Source organism: Ctenopharyngodon idella, chromosome 12 (assembly GCF_019924925.1).
Source record: "Ctenopharyngodon idella isolate HZGC_01 chromosome 12, HZGC01, whole genome shotgun sequence".
NCBI classification, from domain to species: Eukaryota; Metazoa; Chordata; class Actinopteri; order Cypriniformes; family Xenocyprididae; genus Ctenopharyngodon; species Ctenopharyngodon idella.
Window position 1 is genome coordinate 22,254,746 of NC_067231.1, and position 23,402 is coordinate 22,278,147.

Consider the following 23,402-nt stretch of genomic DNA (forward strand, 5'->3'; position numbering starts at 1 on the left):
AAAAGCCTTTGAGCTCCAAGCACATTGTGTGTCCTTGGACCATGTACGCACACAGCCACTCATACACACATTTGCGGCCATACCAGTATTGCACTTTAATAACAACATAGGATTTACAGGAAAAGGGAAAGCCAGCAGAGTATTAATTTGGACGTACATGCTTGGCAATTATTAGAGAGCTCTTATGCTATGTACATCTGACACATTTGTCTCTTGAATACTTGATTCTAATTAGTCAATCGTGGCACTGAGTAGTCAAATAATTTTGTATAATGACTGCTTAACCCAAACATGGCATTACTTTCATGTCTCTCTTTTGACTTCATGATCTTTTTTTTCATATTAATGCAAGATAGAATAGCAGTAAAAATTGCCTTGTATTAAAAGTATAAAAATATAAAAAAAAAAAGAAAAAAAAAAGGGATAGTTCACCCAAAAATGAAAATTATCCCATGATTTACTCAAGCCATCCTAGGTGTATATGACTATCTTCTTTCCACAAAAAGGACTGTGCAACAAATTTAAGCTCCTCTTCTCTTGTATCGAAATCCTCTAAAATTTCTCTTTAAAAATTATCGTTTTAGACTTCTAATCTGTGACCGGTGATTTGTTTTGCTCTATCCTCTGCGTTCGTCATTACGTTGTGCGTCAAGTCAAAGGATACTCTTCCACCACAAACTGACTTGCGCATCCTGAGTACGGTCATCCGCCGGAAGCTAGTTATTTGACTTTATAAAGTTTTTTTCTTACAAAAACGCATCGCTTCGCTTCAGAAGGCCTTTATTAACCCCCTGGAGTCGTATGGATTACTTTTTTTTATGGATGGATGCATTACTTTTGACTTCAAAATGCGGCCCCCCATTCACAACCATTATAAACCTTGGAGGACTAAGGATATTTTTAAATATATCTCCGATTGTGTTCGTCTGAAAGAAAATAGTCATATACACCTAGGATGGCTTGAGGGTGAGTAAATCATGGGAAATGTTTATTTTTGGGTGAACTATTCCTTTAACAATCGAAAAAAAAAAAAAAAAAATGAGGGATGCCGTCTTTGTCAATTATGGCCCAAAGTTATGGAGCACATTACCAATAGATAGTAAGGAAGCCAGCTTGCTAAATATTTGTAAAAGAAAGCTAATTTTACTTTAACTTTTAACTACCAAATAAATTTTCTGGCATTCTTTGTATTGTTTACTTTTATTATTGGTTTTCATTTCCATTTTTTGTTATGCATATTATGTATATTACATTCATTATGGTATTTTAAGTTGTTTTCATGCTTATTGTAATGTTTTTTTACTGTAAAGCACTTTGAGCTGCATTTCTTGTATAAAAGGTGCTATACAAATAAAATGTATTATTATTAATACAAAAATATGTCCAGAAGCTCTAGAGTCCCTGTTTAAAGCTAGAAATAAAAACAATGGAATGACATTTCAGCAAATCAGCTTGCAATGTACAGTATATTGTTTTCTATGACAATAACAGCTTGCTGCTTTGCATGCTTATATTTTCATATGCAGAATAAGATGTGATGGTTTATTGCTGTCATTATTATATTTTGTGTTAAGAAATGTCTTTAACTACATTCTTTTTATGCGTAAATCTCAATACTTAAATAAACAATACAATTATGTTATTTATTTTAGGCTATTTGCATTTATTTCGGTTTAAAATTTGAGGACCAGGAAGAGGGTTCACACATTAGGCTTAAACAAAAGAAATTACAATAATATGACATGATGAAATAAATATTCATCAAATTATTTGTAACACTCAATGAACGCAATTTCTAATAACCACTTTCTTTTGAAACTGTTACGGCGTAACCTAACATTATGGCAAACATGAGTCTCATGAAAAAACAGCCTGTGGGCTGCTAGATAAGTACACTAACTGCCCTACCGCACCAGTCTATAAAAACAGGCGGACTCTGTGCATCACTGAGGGAACAAATCTATGAGCAGAGTCAACACAGCGCCCAAGGCCTCCTGTTGTGTTCTAGCAGTGTGTTTATGTGGTTTGTTTACTGTTCCCTATAAGACTTGAACCAAGTTTCAACCACACAATCTTTGTGCCAAGCCGGTAATATGCAAATTGTGCACAATGGGTGTGTTTGTCTGTATGAACTTGAAATAGGAGCATATTCTTCTTTTACAGAGTATATGTGAGTATGAATATATGACATGAAAATATGACAGTGTGTAGGTGGGTGTGTATATGGCCCAAGGACACACTACAGTGGGTAAGTATTGCAGCTCTCACCTCATGCTACAAACCGATGCATTTTCGTGCATCTGTCTGTGTGTGTGACTTGACTGTTGACTCACGCCAACCCTGGACCAAACAAACTTGGGCGAGCAGCCACAGTGGTCCTGTGTCCAATCGGAATCGTGTTTGCTAGGGGGCAAGCGCTGACTAAATAAATACTGACACTGTCGGGTGAGAACAGTCAGCTGCAGACGTGATCAACATTACACAACCACGGTCAAGTTTTACCAGGATTACAAAATATATTCAATCCCATTAGCAGGACATCTCACAGTAATGCACACACTAACACTAATAGAGATCTGTATTTTATTATGTACCAAAACCATGTAATATGAGCCCAGAAAGTTTGCACAGGCTGTTAAATTGACATTAATCAAAACAATTTCAAGAAATCTAAGTTTTATATTTGAAAACATTAACTGTAACTATACAAACATGATTAAATGTAACTTGACATTTAATAGATGTTTTTCATTTCAAATCATTGACTTACTGTGAACTTACTGCAGTTCTGCTTCAGCAACCTTTTGATAAATATCTTGCCCAAAAAGCAATAATGGTCATTGATTGGTTCCAGTTCTTGGCACTGAACTGATCATCAACCATGTGGCAACCACTGAGAGTTCAGAGTCCAAATCAAGCATGAACCAAGTTCCCAGTGATTAGTAATTTGTCTGTCTGCACTGAAAGTGAAAATGCTGTCAATCACAGGCAATCTGGAATTCTGGACCAATGGGCTTTCACAGTGGGTGGAGCTACCAAATGAGATGCAACAGAAATAAAAAAATAAGACAATAATAACAACAGAATCCAGGGGTCTCGAGATGAGTTTTAAAAATAACTTGACAGTGTCTTAAAAGGATAACACTTTGTGTTAGAATACGAATAAACAAATCCACAAAAAAAAAAAAAAGAACAATAAAAAAAGAAAAAAATAGCTGAGTATTGTGACTTCGTAGTTATGACACAATGTAAAATACAAAAAGAATTTGAAAAGATTCATATGTTTTAAATATTATTTCTTAGCAGGTAAATTTAGTTTTGGGTTGGAGAGGAAATCAAAACTAGTCTTAAAGGGGACCTATTATTTCACAATGTAATTTAAGTCTCAAATGTCCCCAGAATGTGTCTGTGAAGTTTCAGCTCAAAATACCTCACAGATCATTTATTATACCATGTTGTAAATACCAATTTTTGAGTGCATGCAAAAACATGCTGTTTAAATGCAAATGAGCTGCTGCTCCCGGCCCCATTTCCAGAAGAGGGCGGAGCTTTAACAGCTTGTGCTTCGGTTGCTCAACAACAACAAAGCTGGAGAATCTCACGCAGCCAAAATGAGGATTGGAGAGACTCAGGAAGAAGTTACAACTTCGGTGTGTTTTTGCTCACACACAAATAGGGGCAAACTTGACAAGCTATAATAAATGACATGTGGGGTATTTTGAGCTGAAACTTCACAGACACATTCTGGGGACACCATAGACTTATATTACATCTTGTAAAAGGGGCATTACAGGTCCCCTTAAAAAAAAAAAAAAAAAAAAGGAGTGGGTGGATTTTTATCATTATAAGGTGGTTGTGTACACACACTGCCAACACACATTTCATGAGTTCACCTACCCATTCAGTCTTGACGGTTAATAGTAAAACGAACTTGGCTTGCTGTCTGCGGAAGAGGCTCGAGCCCGAAGTTCGGCACGAGCTCCGAGTTTAAAAACCCCCCTACGGAGTTGTGCGTAGGAGAAAAGAGAGAATTAGTGGAAGAGATGGGGAGGAGGAGGGTTGCCGGGAAAATTTGTCAATGGAATGACGTGGTGTTTGCGGCTTATATAGTACGCGCGTAATGATGATTGACAGGACTGAATGTTTAGGCTCCTCCCGAACCTACATTTGGAACTTCATTTATGTTCAAACACCATGTAAAAGTGAATTTTGCATAATAGGTCCCCTTTAAAAATGGCCAGGAAGCATATGTGGGGAAAAACAAACACAAGCAATTCTCTACTAGAACAGTAAAATAAATCTCAGACACACTTTTTTGCATAATGCAATTTGATATAATTTGTAGCATATTGCAATGTAAACAAATGTGTGTTTATTATTGATGTTATTTCTGTACTAAAAGAAGGAAGTAGATGCCACCGCTCAAATCCTGTCACCAAGACAACAGCAACCCCCACGCAGATAAAACCCCCTCCATCAGAGGGCTGGATTCCGTGGGTTTGGATTATCAAGCCTACCTTTTTATTAGTCTCAGAGGAGAGCTATAACTCTTGTTTACAACAAAAAGTGAATGTAGGATGTGTATTTTAAATGCCTTTTCTGTGATCCTCTGTGTTTTCAAGAAATGTTACCTTGCTTGCCGAACAGTAAATACAGATATAGCTCTTTTCTACAAACCTCCTGACCTTACACGATAACTCTCATACTGTGATTCTTTTTATCAGACGTTCAGCAGAAACTACCCACACCTTTTGACCAACGAATTTCCATGACTTTTTCCATGTCTTTCGTGATAGCTGGATAAGGATATTTATACACACGCACATTGCATTTCAATGACTAAAATTATTTCTACAAAATTACTGTATAACATCTCAAGGTCTTTAGACATTCAATAGACAGACACACAAAGTCAGAGATAGACCTTATCTCTAAAGACCCCAGATGCACTTTTCCCCTTGTCCTGCTACCCCAGACGAATTACACATGTATACATATTTCATTTCAACATTACTTCAGGTCTGCTAAGCACTACAAAAACCAGACAACCAAGAACCCAATGACCTGAAGATAAAAAGAAAACACTCAATGTACTCAAAACCACTACAGCAAACCATTAAAGCAAGTTAGCACCTTTTGTTACACCCTCAAAATGTGGTCATTTTTAATTGAAGATTTTAACATTCTCCCTGTATAGACATATTGTGAGACACAAATTTGATTTAACAGAGAAAATACGCTCCTACATTTATGTGTACACTCTCCCTTCTCACTCTGTATGCTCTAGCTCTACCTCTCATCCCAAGAGAGACCAAATATAGGTCAAGGACTTGAGTCAACCAGGGCAAGGAGAAAAATACAATAATGGAGACAAAATTACATGAACAAAATCTGCAGTGTCTGAGCTCAAATGGATTGTATGAGCTATTATGCAGCAGAAATCTTTAGCAACACTTCAGTTTAAGTAGCTGAGTGAGTGGGTAAAGATGTATGAAAGATGTCATAACATGCTTAATCATTTTACAAGTATGTCAATTATCTTACATGCAATGAAGTAAAAAAGTGACGTATATCATTTTAACATGGTTAAAAAGGCTTTATATTCAGCTTTTCAGACTCAGAGACAACTAGAAGTCATTCATAGGCTGATTCCACCTAAAATGTAAACACTGGCTCTGTAAGCACTATCAAAACATCAATCTATTTGTTCAAGCACCCCGACCAGCCAGAAATAGGAAAACTGGCTTAAACGATGGTGTGAGTCTGCGGTGATAAATACACATTAATCTTAATCAGTGCAGTCAGATGGCAAATCTACTCCAAGAGAACATTCAGCTATAGAAAAAGCTTGGGCTTTATTCCAAATTGTAGGCATTATTAATCAATAACAGCTATTAACGTTCACCTACAGTTATTGGGAACCCATTTGGTGCAAAAACATAAAGACAACAAGCTGTGGCAGATTTAAGAGCATCAGGGAGGCCCTGCGGCGAGAGGCCTGGCTCACAATCACTTTGTCTAGGTAGGGTGACCAGATTTCTCATGGTGGAATACGGGACGGGTGAGCAAGGGGTGGGCATTTTATTTCACTATATATATATATTTACAAACAATACAACAAATACAATAGAGATACCTATTAAATAAACTTGTTTTTCAGATACAGTAGGTTTATTTACCATGTATATGTTTTTTTTAACATCTTTTGTTATTTGATTAACATTAATGACAGACAAATATTTAATTAGGCTACTGCCCCTTTAAGACCGAATTCATCGATGTAATATACTAACTAACTTACACATATCCAAACTTTTACCCACCTGTTTATGTCCACTTAAGCCATACGTTATTATAACCGTATTTACATGAAACGTGTTGTAAAACTATGTGTGCAATTGACCATTCAGACGCAAGGGGAACTGATCGCGCGCAAGGAAAGAGAGAGCGCGCGCGAGAGAGCGCCTATCCAGCCTTCACTAACGGCAAGTTAATCAATAACGAATTGTGATTGGATGGCAATTTTGTTCTAGGTCGAATTGATTGGGCTGTTCTCGCGTGACAGAACACTTCTACTACTCATTCTATGATTACCCAGTCGTAAAGAAATTTTAGGAAAGATGAAATACGGGACAAAACATGATTTTTTCTTAATAAGTCGAAACACTGAAAATTGAGCTGAAATACGGGACTGTCCCGGGAAAAACGGGACGTCTGGTCACCCTATGTCTAGGCCTCTTAAGTTCTTCCACACAAACTATTTTACTAGTTACTGACCTCTTTGGTAAACCCTTTGGTATGTAATGGCCACTATATGTGCAGTATACACTAAAGTTCAAAGGTTTGGGGTTGTTAAGATTTTGTAATGTTTATGAAAGAAGTCTCTTATGTTCACCAAGACTGCATTAATTTGATCAGAAATACAGTAAAAACGGTAATATTGTGTCATATTATTTCAATTTAAAATATCTGCTTTCTATTTTAATACATTTTACAATGTAATTTATTCCTGTGATGCAAAGCTGAATTTTCAGCATCATTACTTCAGTCTTCAGTGTCACATGATCCTTCAGAATATATTTTAATATGCTAATTTGGTGCTCAAGAAACATTTCTTATTATCATCAATGTTGAAAACAGTTGTGCTGCTTAATATTTTTTTTTCAGAATTCTTTGATGAATAGTGTACTTTTCTTTTTTGATAGTCAGTTTAGTTGATAAAAACTAGTTAGATGCATTTTGTTCTATTTGTTTCCTTTGTTTGGTACCTCTCGTGCTCGCCTTCCCACCTCAGGCTGATTTGTATTGTTGTGATTTGTCTCTTGTAAATGTTGTAAATATTGATTTTTTCCCTTTTTTTATTTGGCCCTGTACACTTTGAAAAATAATCTTTTCAAACTGATTCAAGAGTACGGTTTATATCCTTCTCTTTTACTGCCATTCCTTCATTTTGAAACACACACACGTTTTCTTTTAATGTTTCACTCCCTTTTACCCCTATCCAATATTTCTCCAACATCTAAGGGACATAACAAATAGAAAGTTCAAAAGATCAGCATTTATTTGAAATATAATTTTATAACACTGTAAATGTCTTTACTGTCTCTTTAGATCAATTAAACTTTTAATGCATCCTTGCTGAATAAAAGTATTAATTTCTTTCAAAAAACAAAACAAAAAATAATCTTACTGACCCCAAACTTTTGAATGGTGGTGTATATAAATGGGATACATTCACTATAGGGTATGTACAGTACACTACATGATAACTAACCTCACAGGAGTGAGTGTGACCTAACCTTACTTTATATTCTCACAGCATCTGCTGTGTGAATCTCATGAACTGGGCCAGGACAAGTGAGAAGGGCCGTTTAATAATATCCAGAAACTGACATAGCCTCCAGCACTACAGGCAAAACAATGTCAAACACATTCAGCACAGCCCATGAATGAAGCAAAACACACCTGTTACCTTTATTAACAATGGAAACTAAGTAAATGACTAAGTAAATGGCCTCATGATGTATAATTCAAGGTTTAATATTTATTCAAATCTTATTTAATAAGAACATAAGCTATTAAAACATACCAAGTGCATGCTATGTAACACTACAAACTGATATTGAGGTAACTGCATCAGGCAAAATTCAGAAATGAAGAACTGGCTTGCTTTCAATTTGAATTTGGAGTGACAAGAAGAGGAATTTACTGAATTGCAATTCAAAGAACTTCAATGCATTGTGGGGAATTAAGTGTTGTTTCACCCTGGTCTACAATTTATTTATTTTTCATAAACTATTTATTTATTTTTACTATACAAAAATGTCAATTCAATGAAGGCCAATGTTCTAGGCAATCTCAATTCTGTTCTTAATGGTGCACAACACAGAATTACATGTAAAGAGCCTTACCATTGACATGTACAGTTGTCCTGGGGGTGACATCCATATCAAGGACTGGTCCAAATGGAAAACCCCAAATGACGGATATTAGGTGTCCGAGCACCACCAGCATGGAGATTAGCGGTTTGGTCTGCCCCATGATCAACAGGATGCACTAAGGTTCTGCTAAGATCCAGGCAGGTCCTTCCAGCAACACTCTGCTGAAGATAATGTGGTGTAATTGATGCTGATTCACTAGAACAGGCTCCCCTTCCAGCAGTGCAGTCATGGGCTGCTAACTCATCCTTGCTCTGTCAAAGGTTTCCCGCTGCATTGGCAAGATAAAATGAGTAAGACTTTTCCTTCCCGAGATGCATATCAATAGCAGATGGGTTGATGAGAAAGCACATCATACACAAATGCATCCACTAAACATTTCATAGTGCAATGCATGTCTACTGAATCAAAAGCTATTATCAAACTCTACAGAGATATAAAAAAAAAAGTCTCAGGCTATCACATAAAAATGTGCAAAACAATTTACATTCCTGTAGCTGGTACAGCATGGTTGCTCAAAAAAAGCTCATGGATTTGTTTCTCAGGAAACACACATCCTGATAAAATGCACTTTCAAATGTGGATTGAAGCAACATCATGATCAATGATGCATCTGATGCACTTTAGCGCAGCAAAACCATTTTCTTCACTTTCCAAGTACATCATGCATATAAGATGGCAATAAAATGGTTAATATTGAAGGGACGACAATAAAACAATACAAAGCTTTTTCTTGGTCACACTGCGTCCAGGCAGTCATTTTAAAATCTTTTTCTGGCATGGATTCTGAATGTGGAGGATGCACAATTTTTGGCTTTGGAGAACTGCATCAAAAGCAAATTTTGTAGCTTTTGATTCAATTTAGAGTCAGTAAACTTCATTTCAAAATATTTAGAGTCACAAAAATGCTTGTATATTATGAGGTATCGCTTAAATGTGTTTGTTGTCTAGAACCACCATTATGTGACAGTGAAATGGATATGGATGCAGTGGATATAGATACAATATATGCAGTCAGTATAGAGCACACTGAAGTGCATATAAATGGCTTTGCTTTGCTCCAGTTTCTTGTACCTTGCTGGAAAGCTGCTGGGTTAATGCATATCACACGGTTCCATCTTAACACCTCTCCTGTTACAATAAGCACCCTGCTCAGGGTAGCATTGAATAGCAAGACATCCCCCCTAAACACATCACATGCTGGAAAAGTACGTTTGCCTCAGGGTTGCCAGGTCTGCATAAAAAAACTACTCCAATGCCCAATCAAAAATAGCCCAATGACCACATCCCAAATATCAAAACTCAAAATTTGCCAATCACATGCCAAAAATACATATTTTACAGTCACTGTTATGCAAATTAAAAAGCACTATATCGCAGTGATCATAAACACAGATCATATAGGCTCCCTACCAGTGGCCCTCCTTCACAAAACTAAATATTTATCACAGTTTTATCATTGGTAGAATGAAGCATTTCAGTCAAATATAACTGATGCAATATGTCATACCTTTAAAAAAATCAACCCTCAGCAACAGTTTAAAAGTGGCCCAGACTTGGCAACCCTGATTTGTCTGTCTGCGTCTACACTATCCCCCAGGTTCACATCACAGACAAGGCTTAAGCCTAGTCCCAGACTAAAATGCATGTTTGAGCTGTTTTAACTGAAAGCAGCTTGCACCAACAGATCTTAAAATATGTCAGTGCCATTGTTTTGTCTCAAGATGCGCACCAGTAATGTTTTTTTCTATGGCATGTTTAAAAAAGCTAAACGTCCTAATTGAACTAAGGCCTAATCCTGGCTTAATCAAAGCCCTGTCTGTGAAACCAGACCTTTTTCTGTAGTTAGTACATACAGAAGCATCAAGCATAGAAGGTCATAAAATAAGGAATCATTTCTAATATAGCCATCTGTCAGGCGAACAATATAAATACTATATTTTGAGTCTGACATTTCCACAGATGGTGAAGAAATACCTCCAATCACCCAAATGTGGATTTTATGGCATATCTCACTAATTCGCCATCTGCACTTAATCTAGTTTAGCTGCACTGAAAGAGTCAAAAGATTCTGAAGTATTTTCAAGTCTTATTTCAATATCTCTCATAAATATTGATTACTCCATGCCGAAATGCCCTTACATTTGTTTTCATTTATAATTTATTGTTACTTATAATTATGTATGTCAAAATAGTTCAAGCTTCCATTCCATCAGACATTATCACTAATTCCCCTACAAAAGCAGTTTTGATGTAAAATAAATAACATGTTTGATTTGATGTAATGGAAAGAATGAACTATTCAAGAATGCATTAGACAAGATTAACAGACAAAGTTACTTTGATGCCATTAATGAGTGCATTATCTGTCTACTTAATGGGTTAATTAAATCAAAAGACAAGGGCACTGTTTCTGAAGATGTTTTCATGGCTTGGTTGTCAAAAAAATGTCATGCACTAGCTTAGGAAGGTTTTGTGCCAACATCCGTTAACTGGATTGGGGGGAGCTCTGTGAAAGCCTATAAGAGTTGAGACATTCCCCATTAGAACAAAACAATCAAAATGGGGGATGTTGTTCGGTTTCACTGAATTCACTAAAAAAGATTCAAATTTTCATTAGTGATTCAAAGCTGATTTACTATCTGAAATTTCTAAACACATCTTTTATTTACAGAAGTAATCTGATCTGCTCTGTCATCCTCACAGAGATGCAATTTTACTTATTTCTGTATTATTAGAAAAATTATAAAAAATATTCATTTATTCCAGCACAGAAAACAAAGGACATACAGTAAACACTCTAAACTCTGGCCCTAATAAATACTGCACAGATCGAATGCATGCTAATAATTTAGTAGGTCTAAATTTTATTAATAATCAATATTAGTTGAGCAGGGTAGAATTAATTATGAATAGACTTGAAATGCTAAATTGAAGCAAATTTTGATTTTACACATGTATTTTTCAATTCCTTCAGAATAAAAGAGAGCTCACAATAACTGACATCTCTGATACCTCTGATAAATCACTCAGAAACGTCCCACCTCATACAAATCAGGTCTCATAGTATCAGATTTAAAAAATCAATGCAAAAAAAAAGATAATAAAACTTATTTTCAATAGTGCAAAACATACACCTGCAAAACAAATATGATAGATAGATAGATAGATAGATAGACAGACAGATAGATAGATAGATAGATAGATAGATACTCGACTTTTTATGACCATTATGAAAAAAAGTGTTTTAGTTTGTTACGGCGTGTGGTCTACATCAGATTGCACACCACTGCGGTATTTTTAAGGACACTTCTGGCACTCATTCCCAGTCACCTTCACCTGCGTGTAGACACCCCAGCAGGCTCCGCATACATTACAACAGATTATGCGCAACGATACAAACCAATAACTACACAAATGTAATAAAAAAGCACATGAAAAATGTCAGAGGTGTATTATAAACACTGTAGCTACATTACCTCAGTGTTTCAGAAAAAGTAAGCATCAGTCACACTGTGTTTCCATAGGATTCCCCGTTGTGCTGCTAATGATGCCTCTGCTCTGGAGATCTGACTGTACTGCGCTGCACGCACATGCGGTTCCTCAGAACAGACTCAGGTGAAGCCAAGCCACGCCTCTCTGGGTAATATTCATGAGCGGTCACGCCTCCTCTACTTTGTGTCGCAGTGTCACTTTCTCTAATTCCTGTGTAGGTTTAAAGCAATTTAGATTTATTCCAGTTTTTTAAGAATGCAATACACTTGTGCATTTACAAGGAATGGAGGGTTAAATGTGCGACCGTTGTGACACGGATCCAGTCGCTTCATTTGTATTGGTTGCCACCTAGAGGTTGGTATTAAAAATGCAACATGTAGGGGACGCCGGGGCTAGTTGTCACATGGAAAGAGGGAAATCACAAGAGCTGCATTTCAGCAACTATAAGGTTACGAATCAAAATTCCATTTACATAAATGCTTGTTTTTTTTTTGTTTTTTTTAGAAATGGTTTCTGAATGTTGGTTTCAAACCCCTCTTAAATTAAACTTTTTTTTTTGTGAATTCTGTCTTCCCAAAATAAAATTCCAATATCATATTTGTGCTAGGCCTATATCTTCACATAAACAAACAAACACAATAGATAATTTTTAAACAAAAAGTCATATCCACTTAATTTGAATTGCAGTTGTCCAAAACAATGTTTTTGTAAATATTTTTCCAGTATTGGCATTTCAGAACTGTTTAAACTGTTTCAAATTTGCTATGCGCATAATACATTTTAAATATTTATTTAAATATTTGTCACCCTTCATTTTAAGGTTTTCTTTTCAAATCACTGTTAGAAGGTTCCCATAAAAGCAAATTGACAATGTTATGTTCAATAGCTTTTTTAGTCAAGCATATGTATCCTACTTACTCTATTTTACTACAATACAGATTGAAGACTGCTGAATTCTTACTGTTACATAATTGATATTATGAGAATGATCATTCATCAACAATCAAATAAATTTAATTTGGCTCTAGTTGCCTCTTGCTCACGTGTCCATACAAGAGGAAAACGTGTCATTATCAGCCTTTTTAGGGCTTTGGAATGGTTCATTTATGCATTTCCTCCATAATGTTCCTCCATAACTTTACTGCTAGTTGGAATACTGTGCAATTGAAATGACCATGGCAACCGTATAGTGTGCCATATTCTCACATCACCAAATAAGTACATGCCTGTCTGTCTGTGTGTACGTACGTGTACAGAATCAGATGGCAGCTGTGATGGGGAGAAGGGGGAGGAGGAGGAGGAGGAGGAGGAGGGAAGAGTCATGACGTCACAGGCTTCCTTGTCCAACACATGACATGTTTCGATAACTGCAAACAAAATTATTTGACTGCTCTTAATATTAATGGTGTCAATTCCACAGATCCTAATTTGATATCTAATTTTGTCACAGCCTTCTACAAAAACATTTACACATCTGTGTTTGATAATCACAATTGCCACAATTTTATAAAGAAGGTTCAAACTCGACTTCAAAGCCTCCAGGCAGTGATGGATTAACTGTTGAGTTTTATATTCATTTTTGGGAATTAATCAAACAGCCATTGCTTTGTATGTATAATAAATGTATTAATTCAAAGGAAATGACAGCATCCATGAAACAGGGTACTGTCTCCCTTGTTCCCAAACTGGACAAAGACACTCTTTTGGTAGATAATTGGTGTCCAATTACACTCCTGACTATCAATTATAAAATTTTAGCCTTTGTATTTGCTAATAGATTAAAGGTCAAACTTATCAGTTGGTTGCTGAGACATATAGAGATAGAGAAATTAAAATCTTCCTGTTGGCTGATGACACTAATCTCTTTTTAAAAGATAAGAGTCAGATAACCAAGGCTATATATATAATTGAGAAGTTTTCATGTGCTTCTGGATTGAAACTGAATATTTCCAAGTGTGAGATAATGACGCTCTATAAAAATGATGATTCTTCAGTCGATGGTATCTTAGTAAAAGAGACTTAATCTTTGGCTCCAAAGAGACCTTTTCCTTTATGGGAGGGTTATTTGTCCAAAGCAGAAGGATTATCTTGTTCTGTATATCCTTCTCTTTTTGTTAATGACTCTATACTGCTAAAGGAATTAACAAAATATTTCTAGCATTCATATGGAAAAACAAACCTCATAAGTTAAAAAAAAACATTCCTTTCAAATAGTCGGAAAAAAGGTGGACTTTAGGATAAATTGGATTAAAAAATGCTTAACATTTCCAATTCTATGTTTTGTTTGTTTGTTTGTTTTTTATCCCAAATCATATCTCTACAAAAATTGGTGGCCTTCCTTTTATATTAAATGTGACTACTTACCTACTGCCAGTTGCACTGTCTAAATTTCATCAGCAGGCTCTTCTTGCTTGGAAGTTATGTTACACCCACAATTTTTCACCACATAAAACCTTTCTATGGAACAACTCAGATATAATGATTAGGAATAAATCTATTTTTCTACATGGTGGGTTTAACAGGAATATAATTGGAATTATTTAGATTTTTGATAAATCTGGTAATATTTGAAGAAAGAAAAATTTTGTCTGTTTATACCGTTTAATTCAGTGCTTAAAGCGGTTCCTTTCGGTCTAACTCAACTTGTAAAATGTCATCTAAGTTTTAATAAGAGTGACACCAAAAAACCTGATTTGATCTTAGATGGAATAAGTATATTTAGCAAAAAAATGTAATAATAAGCATATTCGACAAATTCTTTAGAATAAAAAATACAGTGTGCCTAAAGGCAAATTTTATGGGCCATCTCTTATTGAGTTTATAGACTGGAAAGAAGCCTTGTTGTAAGTATTGCATTCCTAATAAGTTCATTTTAAGATCTTATATCCTGTGAATGATATGTGGCGAAATATATGTATGTTGACAGTTCTTGCTCATTTTGTGGGAATAAGGATGAAACACTCGCAGCCTACTTTTTCACATTTCTTAATTGAAATTGACGCATTTCTTAAATCTCTTTGGTTGATTAAAGAAGAAAAGTGACAGACTCTTGAAATTATGATTTTTTTTTTTTTTTTTTTTTTGATAATGCCACTGATAATGTTTTTTCTCTGTATGTTTTTTCTTTCTTTCTATTATTTTGTTTGTGAAACTCATGGTAGATTCGATGCAATTTCATTCCTGTAGGAGGATCTGTCTGTCATTCCTATCTGTTTATTGTTTGATGCATTATAATAAAAATAAGAAATAAACAAAATCTGTAATATATTACAAAAGAATGAAGATACCGCCACCGCGACAGATCCTCTATGTAGCCTAATTTATTTAATTCTACATTGAGGACATTTGGAAAAGCCTACAGAGGATATGACCCTAGCAACCCAAACATGACGCAGACGCAGCTAGGCTACTTGTTGGAAATTCAAACTGCAACGCTAGCGGTCACATGCCAGATGGACGGGTGCTAAAGAAAAGGTAAGTATTATAAATGTATTTTGCCAGTCTAACGTTTAATCTTACTTTATATATATATATATATATATATATATATATATATATATATATATTGTTCTGTGTTATGAAGTTTTTAAATTCCGCTCTTTGTAAATTTATAATTCCTTAATTTGCGCGAGGCGGCCTATAGTGACAGTCTGAGGTAAATTTATGTTGATTTCCTTTAGTTGTTTCGATTGTAGCAAAGTAGATTTTGTCGCGGATCCCGGAAGCTTAAAAACAGCTTAAAAAATCTCTTAAAAGTCTTTAAAACGATTCACTAAAGTCTCACATGTTGCGTCTAAAAACGCGTGGAAAGCGCGCCCGCGCCTCTGTCCTGTCCAATCAAAATCGAAACTTAAACGACTAGTACTGCTCTAAAAAAATTATACGGCGGGAAGAGAGACGATCCATACATGAGTTGTACGAGGTATCTATTTTAAATTATACACATTTCACATGAGAAGTTTAACATGCTACCCTCAGGGAGACGATGTAGGATTTTGATGTGTAAATCAAATCGTTATAAAAACACTTTTGTGCCAACTGCGGTTAAATTATTGTCTGTTGGTTGTGTTCTGGCCATGTTATTGAAGTCCAAGTCAAATTTCCCAGAAATGGGACAATACGATTATGTTCTTTTCTACCAGAGTCAGTTGCGTCGCTTAACTGTCAATCACAAATTCTTCCGTGGCCTCATGGATAGTAAAGTGTGGGGGACCAAATTGTAAGCAAAAGCCAAGATAGTAAGATCAGATTTCCAGATATCGGACCACCACTTCAGGCTCACCATCGGACCACCATCATATATTAAACTTGCCTGATCATTAACCTCCTGAGCACTGGGACCATTTTGGGGATTTCCGCCTGGATTTGGCGTACCCAAATTGAAAAGCTTCCCATACCCACATACAGTGCTCTAAATACAAAATCTTGGTGTCATTTTACAGGAAGCCCTTTGACGTTACATAAAACACTCCTAAAAGTGATAAAAAAAAAAGTATATAGTATACCTAAATAAAAAGTCTCCCCATACCATTTACAGTGGTATAAATCCAATATCGCAGTGTTATTTTACAGAAAACCCTTTGAAAATACATAAAACACTGCTGAAAGTTATGTATATTATAGTATATTTTGTCTGTGCTATAATAAACAAACAAACAAAAAAAGAGTCGTTTTATGATTTTGATCAGTTTTATTCTTTCAGGAGACGCAAGACTCTATTACAATCTAGATCATCCTCCAGATTTGTATAATTCCTTATATGTGCATTATTTTTTGTCACCTGTGTTGAGCATCACCTCAGCATCACCCGTCTGCCTCCTGGAGATGTGATGCCAGCTGTGCCAGCTGCTGCTGCTGCTCACTAATCTTCATCAGCAACTGAAACAAAGAAATCACTGTTTATACACACAGTTTTTGCACTGTAATAATACCCATTTCACAATATCAAAATGTAGATTTACTGAAATGGCAATTCTATTCAAGTTTGCATACTTGCAGAGAGCTGTGCAGTGTGCAAGTAGCCTTGCCATATCCCAAACGTATAGTTTTGACATTTTTTTTGGGTCAAATAATAGTTTATCATATTGGTTGCTGTTCTTTCACATTTTAAAATAATAATAATTCAATCAAAAATGAGTATAAGCATTGTAAATGCAGTAATACAGTTTATACTTACCAAACGTAGAGTCCTCTCCTCTCGTGCGTCCTCCCCATTGCGTCGCTGGCCGAGGCAATAATCACTTTAGTTTCGCTTTCAAAGACCTCTTTTATCAGTGCCATCGATGCTTTTCCGTTGCTAGATGTGATTATCGAAATCAAAACAGTCCATAAACTATAAATCCTCACAAAAACTCGCAAATACTTCAGTCAAGCCAGCTCGGGCGTCAACCGGAACTGAATGTGAGAGATCAGCCTGTGTCAAATTCCTCGGTTTCTGAATGGACGGTTGGCTTGATTGACATGTCCCCACGAACGCTAACTTTCTGGCATGATTTATATACCATCGACATGTCCTCAGAAAATGTTAGCATGCTTTGATCGATGGTTTGGAGATTTCCTGTTCTGCACATCCACGACAAAACAGTTGATTATTTAGGAACGAAAGCTCACAGAAACGTGAAAATGGTCTCATTTGAAAGAAAATATCCTAAGCTAGTTTGTAGCTTTTTTTGATACTGTTTTAGATACTGACTTAAGCAGCCCTTATCAAAAGTGCGGGGGTCAATTTCTGTCTTTTTAAAACTGCAGGGGTCCTGATACCCCGTCCCCCGTGCCAACGGCGTGCCTGCTTCATAATCTTTCTGAAAGTAGTAGGTCATCCAGGTACTTTTTGCCTACTCATTTATTAGTACTGTGAATTCAGTCATACTAATCTTATCACATACGTTTTTTCTCCTACTATAGAGTAGGGAAGTATGCAATTTCGGATGCAGCCTATGTATATGATATGACGATCATTATTTATCAAATGAATACTAATTTGATAAAAATCAATATGTATACCATGCACAGTATACATACTGCATGCTGTAGAAGTAGTAAGTGCAGTATGGTAGTTTGGAATTCTAAACAAAGCCTACTTATTTTCTTCCTTTGGAACAGGTGCTTCTAAACCAACTCATAGTGACAAATCCTCAGCCGAAGCCCAAGATGTAGGCGAGCACTTTTGAAGATCAGGGATCATGTCTGGGTTAATGGCAACAAGCCGGCATTGTTCAGTTTTTAGGAGAGAGCCAATTTGCTCTGGGCCGATGGGCAGGCATTGTGCTTGATGAGCCACTTGGGAAAAATGATGGTACGGAGTCTGGTGTGTGCTATTTTCAGTGTGAAGCATTAAAGGGTATTTTCACACGTTTCTCCAAGCTTTCACGCACTGAAGGTGAGGCAGATGACACAATGATGGCTCCTCTGTCTCGTGCTGCGTCACCCACCCCCTCTAATGCATCAGTATCAGCTTCCACCAAGAAACCAGCCACACCCACTAAAACAGGTACACCTGAAAAGAACTACATTACACAGAAAAAAACTACAGGTTACACAGTGGTAAACTCTAGTTCCTGGCATTGAAGTGGGCGGTATGTGAAAAATTACAAGACTACTTATTCTACACCCCACACTTCACGGTATACACAAACAACAACCCCTTGACGTACGTGATGAAAGCTCAACGCGGTAGGCAATCCGTGTCTGGGATAATGGCAACAAGCCGGCATTGTTCAGTTTTTAGGAGAGAGCCAGTTTGCTCTGGGCCAATGGGCTGGCATTGTGCTTGATGAGCCAATTGGGAAAAATGATGGTTCGGTCTCTGGTGTGCGCTCTTTTCAGTTAAAGGGTATTTTCACACGTCCCTCCAGGCTTTTACGCACTTAAGGTGAGGCAGATGACACAACGACATCTCCTCAGTCTCGTGCTGCGTCACCACCTACCTCTAAAAAACTGCTGCACCTGCACCTGCCTCAGATCTGGTATGGTCAAAAAGTGAATCGGTGTCAAATCTGTCAGAGTCTGGTTCGGTCAAGAAAGGTGATGGGGAGCTGAAGATCAATGATCGAGTGCTGGTGAGTGTTGTGATGAGCATTATTGTGTGTCAAGTTAGGATAATTCAAAGTTCTCAAGATGGTCAGTCAAAGCATTATTGGCTTCTCCATAATGGTGACTGTAAATTGTTCTGTATTACACTGATTGCATGAGAAGGGCAGCCAGACCCCAGTCTTGTTTTGACACCGATGGAAGAGCATGTGGCCGGAGGCGACACAGATGCACATGTGTCCGAGCAGGATAAAGGTAAAAAAAAATCTAATGCTACTCTTAAATTGTGGCTGCCTAGATCAATGACACAGACACAGTTTTAGGTTTGTTTTATTTATCTCTTTCAGATCAGTCAGAGCCAAGCACCTGTGCTGTTCAGCGCTCATACACACATACCGGCCTGGAGCCAGACCCACAAAGTCAGGTAACCGCGAGCTGTGACGGAGTACGTGTGAACTCCACCTCCCGAGCTGGCCTAACACCACGACCCTGGGTTTGGACAGCAGAGGTCCTGGAGAAACAAACAGAAATATGTCTGTCAATTTCTGAGATTAATCGCGCACTTCTAGATATAAATAACAAAACTGAAAGAGATAAATGAGTACCTGAAATGTACATCACATAAAAAACTTTCACTAAAGCATGCATGTTGTTCTTTTTCCTTATTAAATAGCAATACTTAAATTGTATTTTAGAAGTGATGAATGAGGTCCTGTCTCCTTTGTAGGGCCCTCATTTGGGGCTGTGCTGGCCATGGCTCTCTGGGCATAGGTTCTTCTGGCTGCATCGGAACATCAAATGGCACCCAGCTACTCTGCGCAATATTGTGCAGAACCCCACAGGCAAGGATAATGTCACAGACTTTCTCTGGTGTGTACAGTACAGTCCCCCCCACTGATCCAAGACAGAGCCATCTGCCCTTAAGCAGCCCGATGCAGCGCTCCACCATAGCGCTGAACCAAAATGTGAAGTAAAAATATTATAGCAGTATAGTTACTTAACAAGGAGAGGACTCCAGCCTTGCAGCACGCTCTCCCATAGCCGAGTCCCTACGCTACTATTTTGAAAAAATGAAGTTGTGTGTCCCCCCAGGCTACCATGGTTCTGCTGATAGTTGGCTGTAAAAATACTAGATCTATCCCCTGTCTCCTGCTGAAAGGTCCCGGTGGCCAAAAACCCCAACATGGAGAGACTTCTCAGAGACCACGTAAAAGAAAAAAATTGTGTTTTACTACATGTGGTATATGGATAATTGAGAATTTATTTGACAGAAGGAATATGATCAACTTTTCAGGTTTAAAAGACATGGATAATTAAAGAGGTTTTCATAGAAATTAAAGGGATAGTTGACCCAAAAATGAAAATTCTGTCATCATCTTGGGAACTCAAATGAAGATTTTGTTGATTCAATCTTAGAGCTTTCTGTCCCTCCATTGACAGCTACACAACTACCACTTTGAAGCTTCAAAAAATTCATAAAGAGATCGTAAAACTAATCCATATGAATTGAGCGAATTAGTACAAATTTTTTTTTTTTATTTTGTACATTTTGTATATATAAATGTTGATGTTTCGTTCCATTCTTCATTCGCTGGTATCCTTAGGCATGCTCCGCTTTTTACATGGACGTCGCTGACATGCACCTACATTTAAGGAAACAGGTTTAATGAGCGGGAAGGAGGGGAAAAAGACATCACTTATTTCAACATGAGGGGTCTATGAGTTTTACTGAAATTTACAAAGTATTCTGAATAGAGGATAACAAACAAAGTAGCTTAGTTGAAGACAGTGTTTCATTTTTTTAAATAAATCTGAAAATAAAAATGAGAAAGGAGCAACTAACCTTTGCTTTTGGGATCTTTATGCACCACCTCTTCTGAGTGTTCTGAGAGTTCTGGAGAGGTTCTGGGGTGTTTTCCCATACACTGTTTCTTTTGTGGAGGTGGCTGAACCACACCTTTATTGTCCTGTTGAAGGAGCAGACGTCATCATGTAATGCACGGGCAGGTTTAATAAGTTCTCCTTAGAAGAAATCTTGCTTCATATAGTTAAATTTAATACAATATAATACAAATAAATCTGAAAAGGGATTTACAGAAGCTCCATTGCTCCATGGGCATGGCCTCTTCCGAGTACACTTGGGTGCTCCCTCGAGGGGCCTGGCTGGAACTGGTGCTTCCGCTGGGCAGGCAGTGGGCATGGGTGCGTCCTCTTGGGACGAGTTGGACACAGATGCTTCCTTAGGGGACACAGTGGGCACTGATGCTTCCTCTGAGGATTAGGCAGGTACAGGTGCTTCCTCTGGGGACGTGGTGGGCACTGGTTCTCCTTTTGGTGTACCGGCAAGTGTAGGTGGTCCCTTGGGGGACCTTAAGGGCAAGGGTGTCAAGACAACATCCCTTGTCAGATGCTGTCTCATTTTTTTAGGGATTCTCAGTTTTCCCCTGAATGGGGGCCTGGCAGGTACAGGTGCTCCCTGTGGGGACCTGTCTGCGATGGTTGCTCCCACATGGGACCTGGCAGGCACAAGCTCTCCCTGCTGGTACCTAGCAGGAACTGGGGCTCCTTGTGGGGCCTCCACTATTCTCCACTGGCCTGAAGTCAGCCCACACTCATTTTTCTCAAATGATGAGCGTAAACAATCTTCTACCTCCATTATTGCCCACCTGTGATGAGCTCATCATACTCATCTAAGAGGCTGATGGGTTCTGTTTCTGTGAAACAGGTGACATGAGTGCATTATCTGTCTACTTAATGGGTTAATTAAATCAAAAGACAAGGGCACTGTTTCTGAAGATGTTTTTGTGGCTTGGTGGCAAAGAAATTTTATACACCAGCTTAGGAAGGTTTTAACTGGATTAGGGGGAGGTCTGTGAAAGCCCATAAGAGTTAAGACATTCCCCATTAGAACAAAACAAACAAAATGGGGGATGTTGTTTGGTTTCACTGAATTCACTGAAAAAAGATTCAAATTTTCATTAGTGATTCAAAGCTGATTTTCTGTCTTAAATTTCTAAACACATCTTTTAGTTACATAAGTAACCTGATCTGCTCTTTCTGCCATTCTCTGGTACAGATGTGCAATTTTACTAATATTAGAAAAGTTATTTAAAATATTAATTTACACTCCAACACGGATCCAGTCGCTTCATTTGTATTTGTTGCCACCTAGAGGTTAGTATTAAAAATGCAACATGTAAGGGACGCCGGGGCAAGTGGGAAATCACAAGAGCTGCATTTTAGCAACTTTAAGGTTACGAATCAAAATTCAAATTACACAAATGCTTGTTTTTTTTCTGGAAGTGGTTTCTGAATGTTGGTTTCAAATCCCTCTTAAATTAGAACACTTTTTTTGTGATTTTTTTTTGTCCAAAACAAAATTTCAATATCATATTTGTGCTAGGCCTACATCTGTTAGATAAACAAATAAACACAATAGATAGATTTTAAAAGAAAAGTTGATCTTTTAAAAAAAAATTCATATCCACTTAATTAATTCGAATTGCTGTTGTCCAAAACAACGTTTTTGTAAATATTTTTCCAGGATTGCCATTTCACAAAAATGTTTAAAATTTGCTATGTGCATAATTTTAAATATTGCGTAATAATACATTTGAAATATTTATTTATGAATATTGAATATTGTTGCGGATGAATAGTGTTAGTGTCACAGGGTTTGAATTTTGGCATGGGATTGCGCATAATTTTACTCATTCCCGCAGATTTTGTGCTCACACCCAAAGTGCGCGCACATACTGTAAAGCCGCCTCTCAGTACTAAACTAAGTTATTTTTCGCTGCTTATTTCGCTTAAACAGTCAAATAAACACAAAACAATGTCAAAATGCTGGTCTTAGAGAGTATTCATGTAAACACAGTCAGTTAAATTTTAAGTTGAATGTACACAGTTGAGAAAGAAAACGCATGTGTAACAGTATAATGGATCCGTGCATCAGGTCTTAAAGTGACAGCAGGCTAATATACCTGCTGGCAAATTATAATATTAAAAATATCTATATTGCATCTTTTCCCTATGGTATTGATGTCAAAATTGTGGCCAGTGAAAATGCTAAGCCACAGTGGCTGGTGAGCAGAAAAGTTGCCAAGCCCTGATGACAATATAACTTTTTTAGTCAAGTTTATGTAGCATACAGATTGAAGACTGCTGAATTTTTACTGTTACATAATACATTTATATTATGAGAATGATTATTCATTAATATATACAATCTAAATTTGTTTGAAATAGGCCTCCATGAAACCTTAGCTTTAGTTGCCTCTTGCTCACGTGTCCATACAGGAAGAAAACGTGCCCACTATCAGGCTTTTAGAGCTTGGGAAAGGTGCATTCACGTATTTCCTTCATAATTATGCTACAGACTTTACTGCCAGTCTGAATAATGTACAATTTAAATAACCATGGCAACGTATAGTGTGCCAT

General features: G+C 37.1%; 1 protein-coding gene and 1 long non-coding RNA gene across 2 annotated transcripts in view; one reads left to right on the forward strand and one right to left on the reverse strand.

The window, feature by feature from the left end:
• sema4gb (sema domain, immunoglobulin domain (Ig), transmembrane domain (TM) and short cytoplasmic domain, (semaphorin) 4Gb) overlaps window positions 1-12,067 on the reverse strand; it is a 32,622-nt gene extending 20,555 nt beyond the window's left edge. The window contains exons 1-2 of the mRNA XM_051914542.1: window positions 11,918-12,067; window positions 8,412-8,709 (exon numbers count right to left, since the gene is read on the reverse strand). Coding sequence (XP_051770502.1) covers window positions 8,412-8,541 — 130 coding nt within the window. The 5' untranslated portion in view covers window positions 8,542-8,709; window positions 11,918-12,067. The remainder of the gene's footprint in view (window positions 1-8,411; window positions 8,710-11,917) is intronic.
• A 7,031-nt stretch (window positions 12,068-19,098) lies between these two features.
• On the forward strand, window positions 19,099-20,138 carry LOC127523184 (uncharacterized). The gene is made up of 3 exons (XR_007932827.1): window positions 19,099-19,217; window positions 19,310-19,386; window positions 19,690-20,138. It is a non-coding gene; the product is annotated as an uncharacterized LOC127523184 (long non-coding RNA).
• Window positions 20,139-23,402: the final 3,264 nt, after the last annotated feature.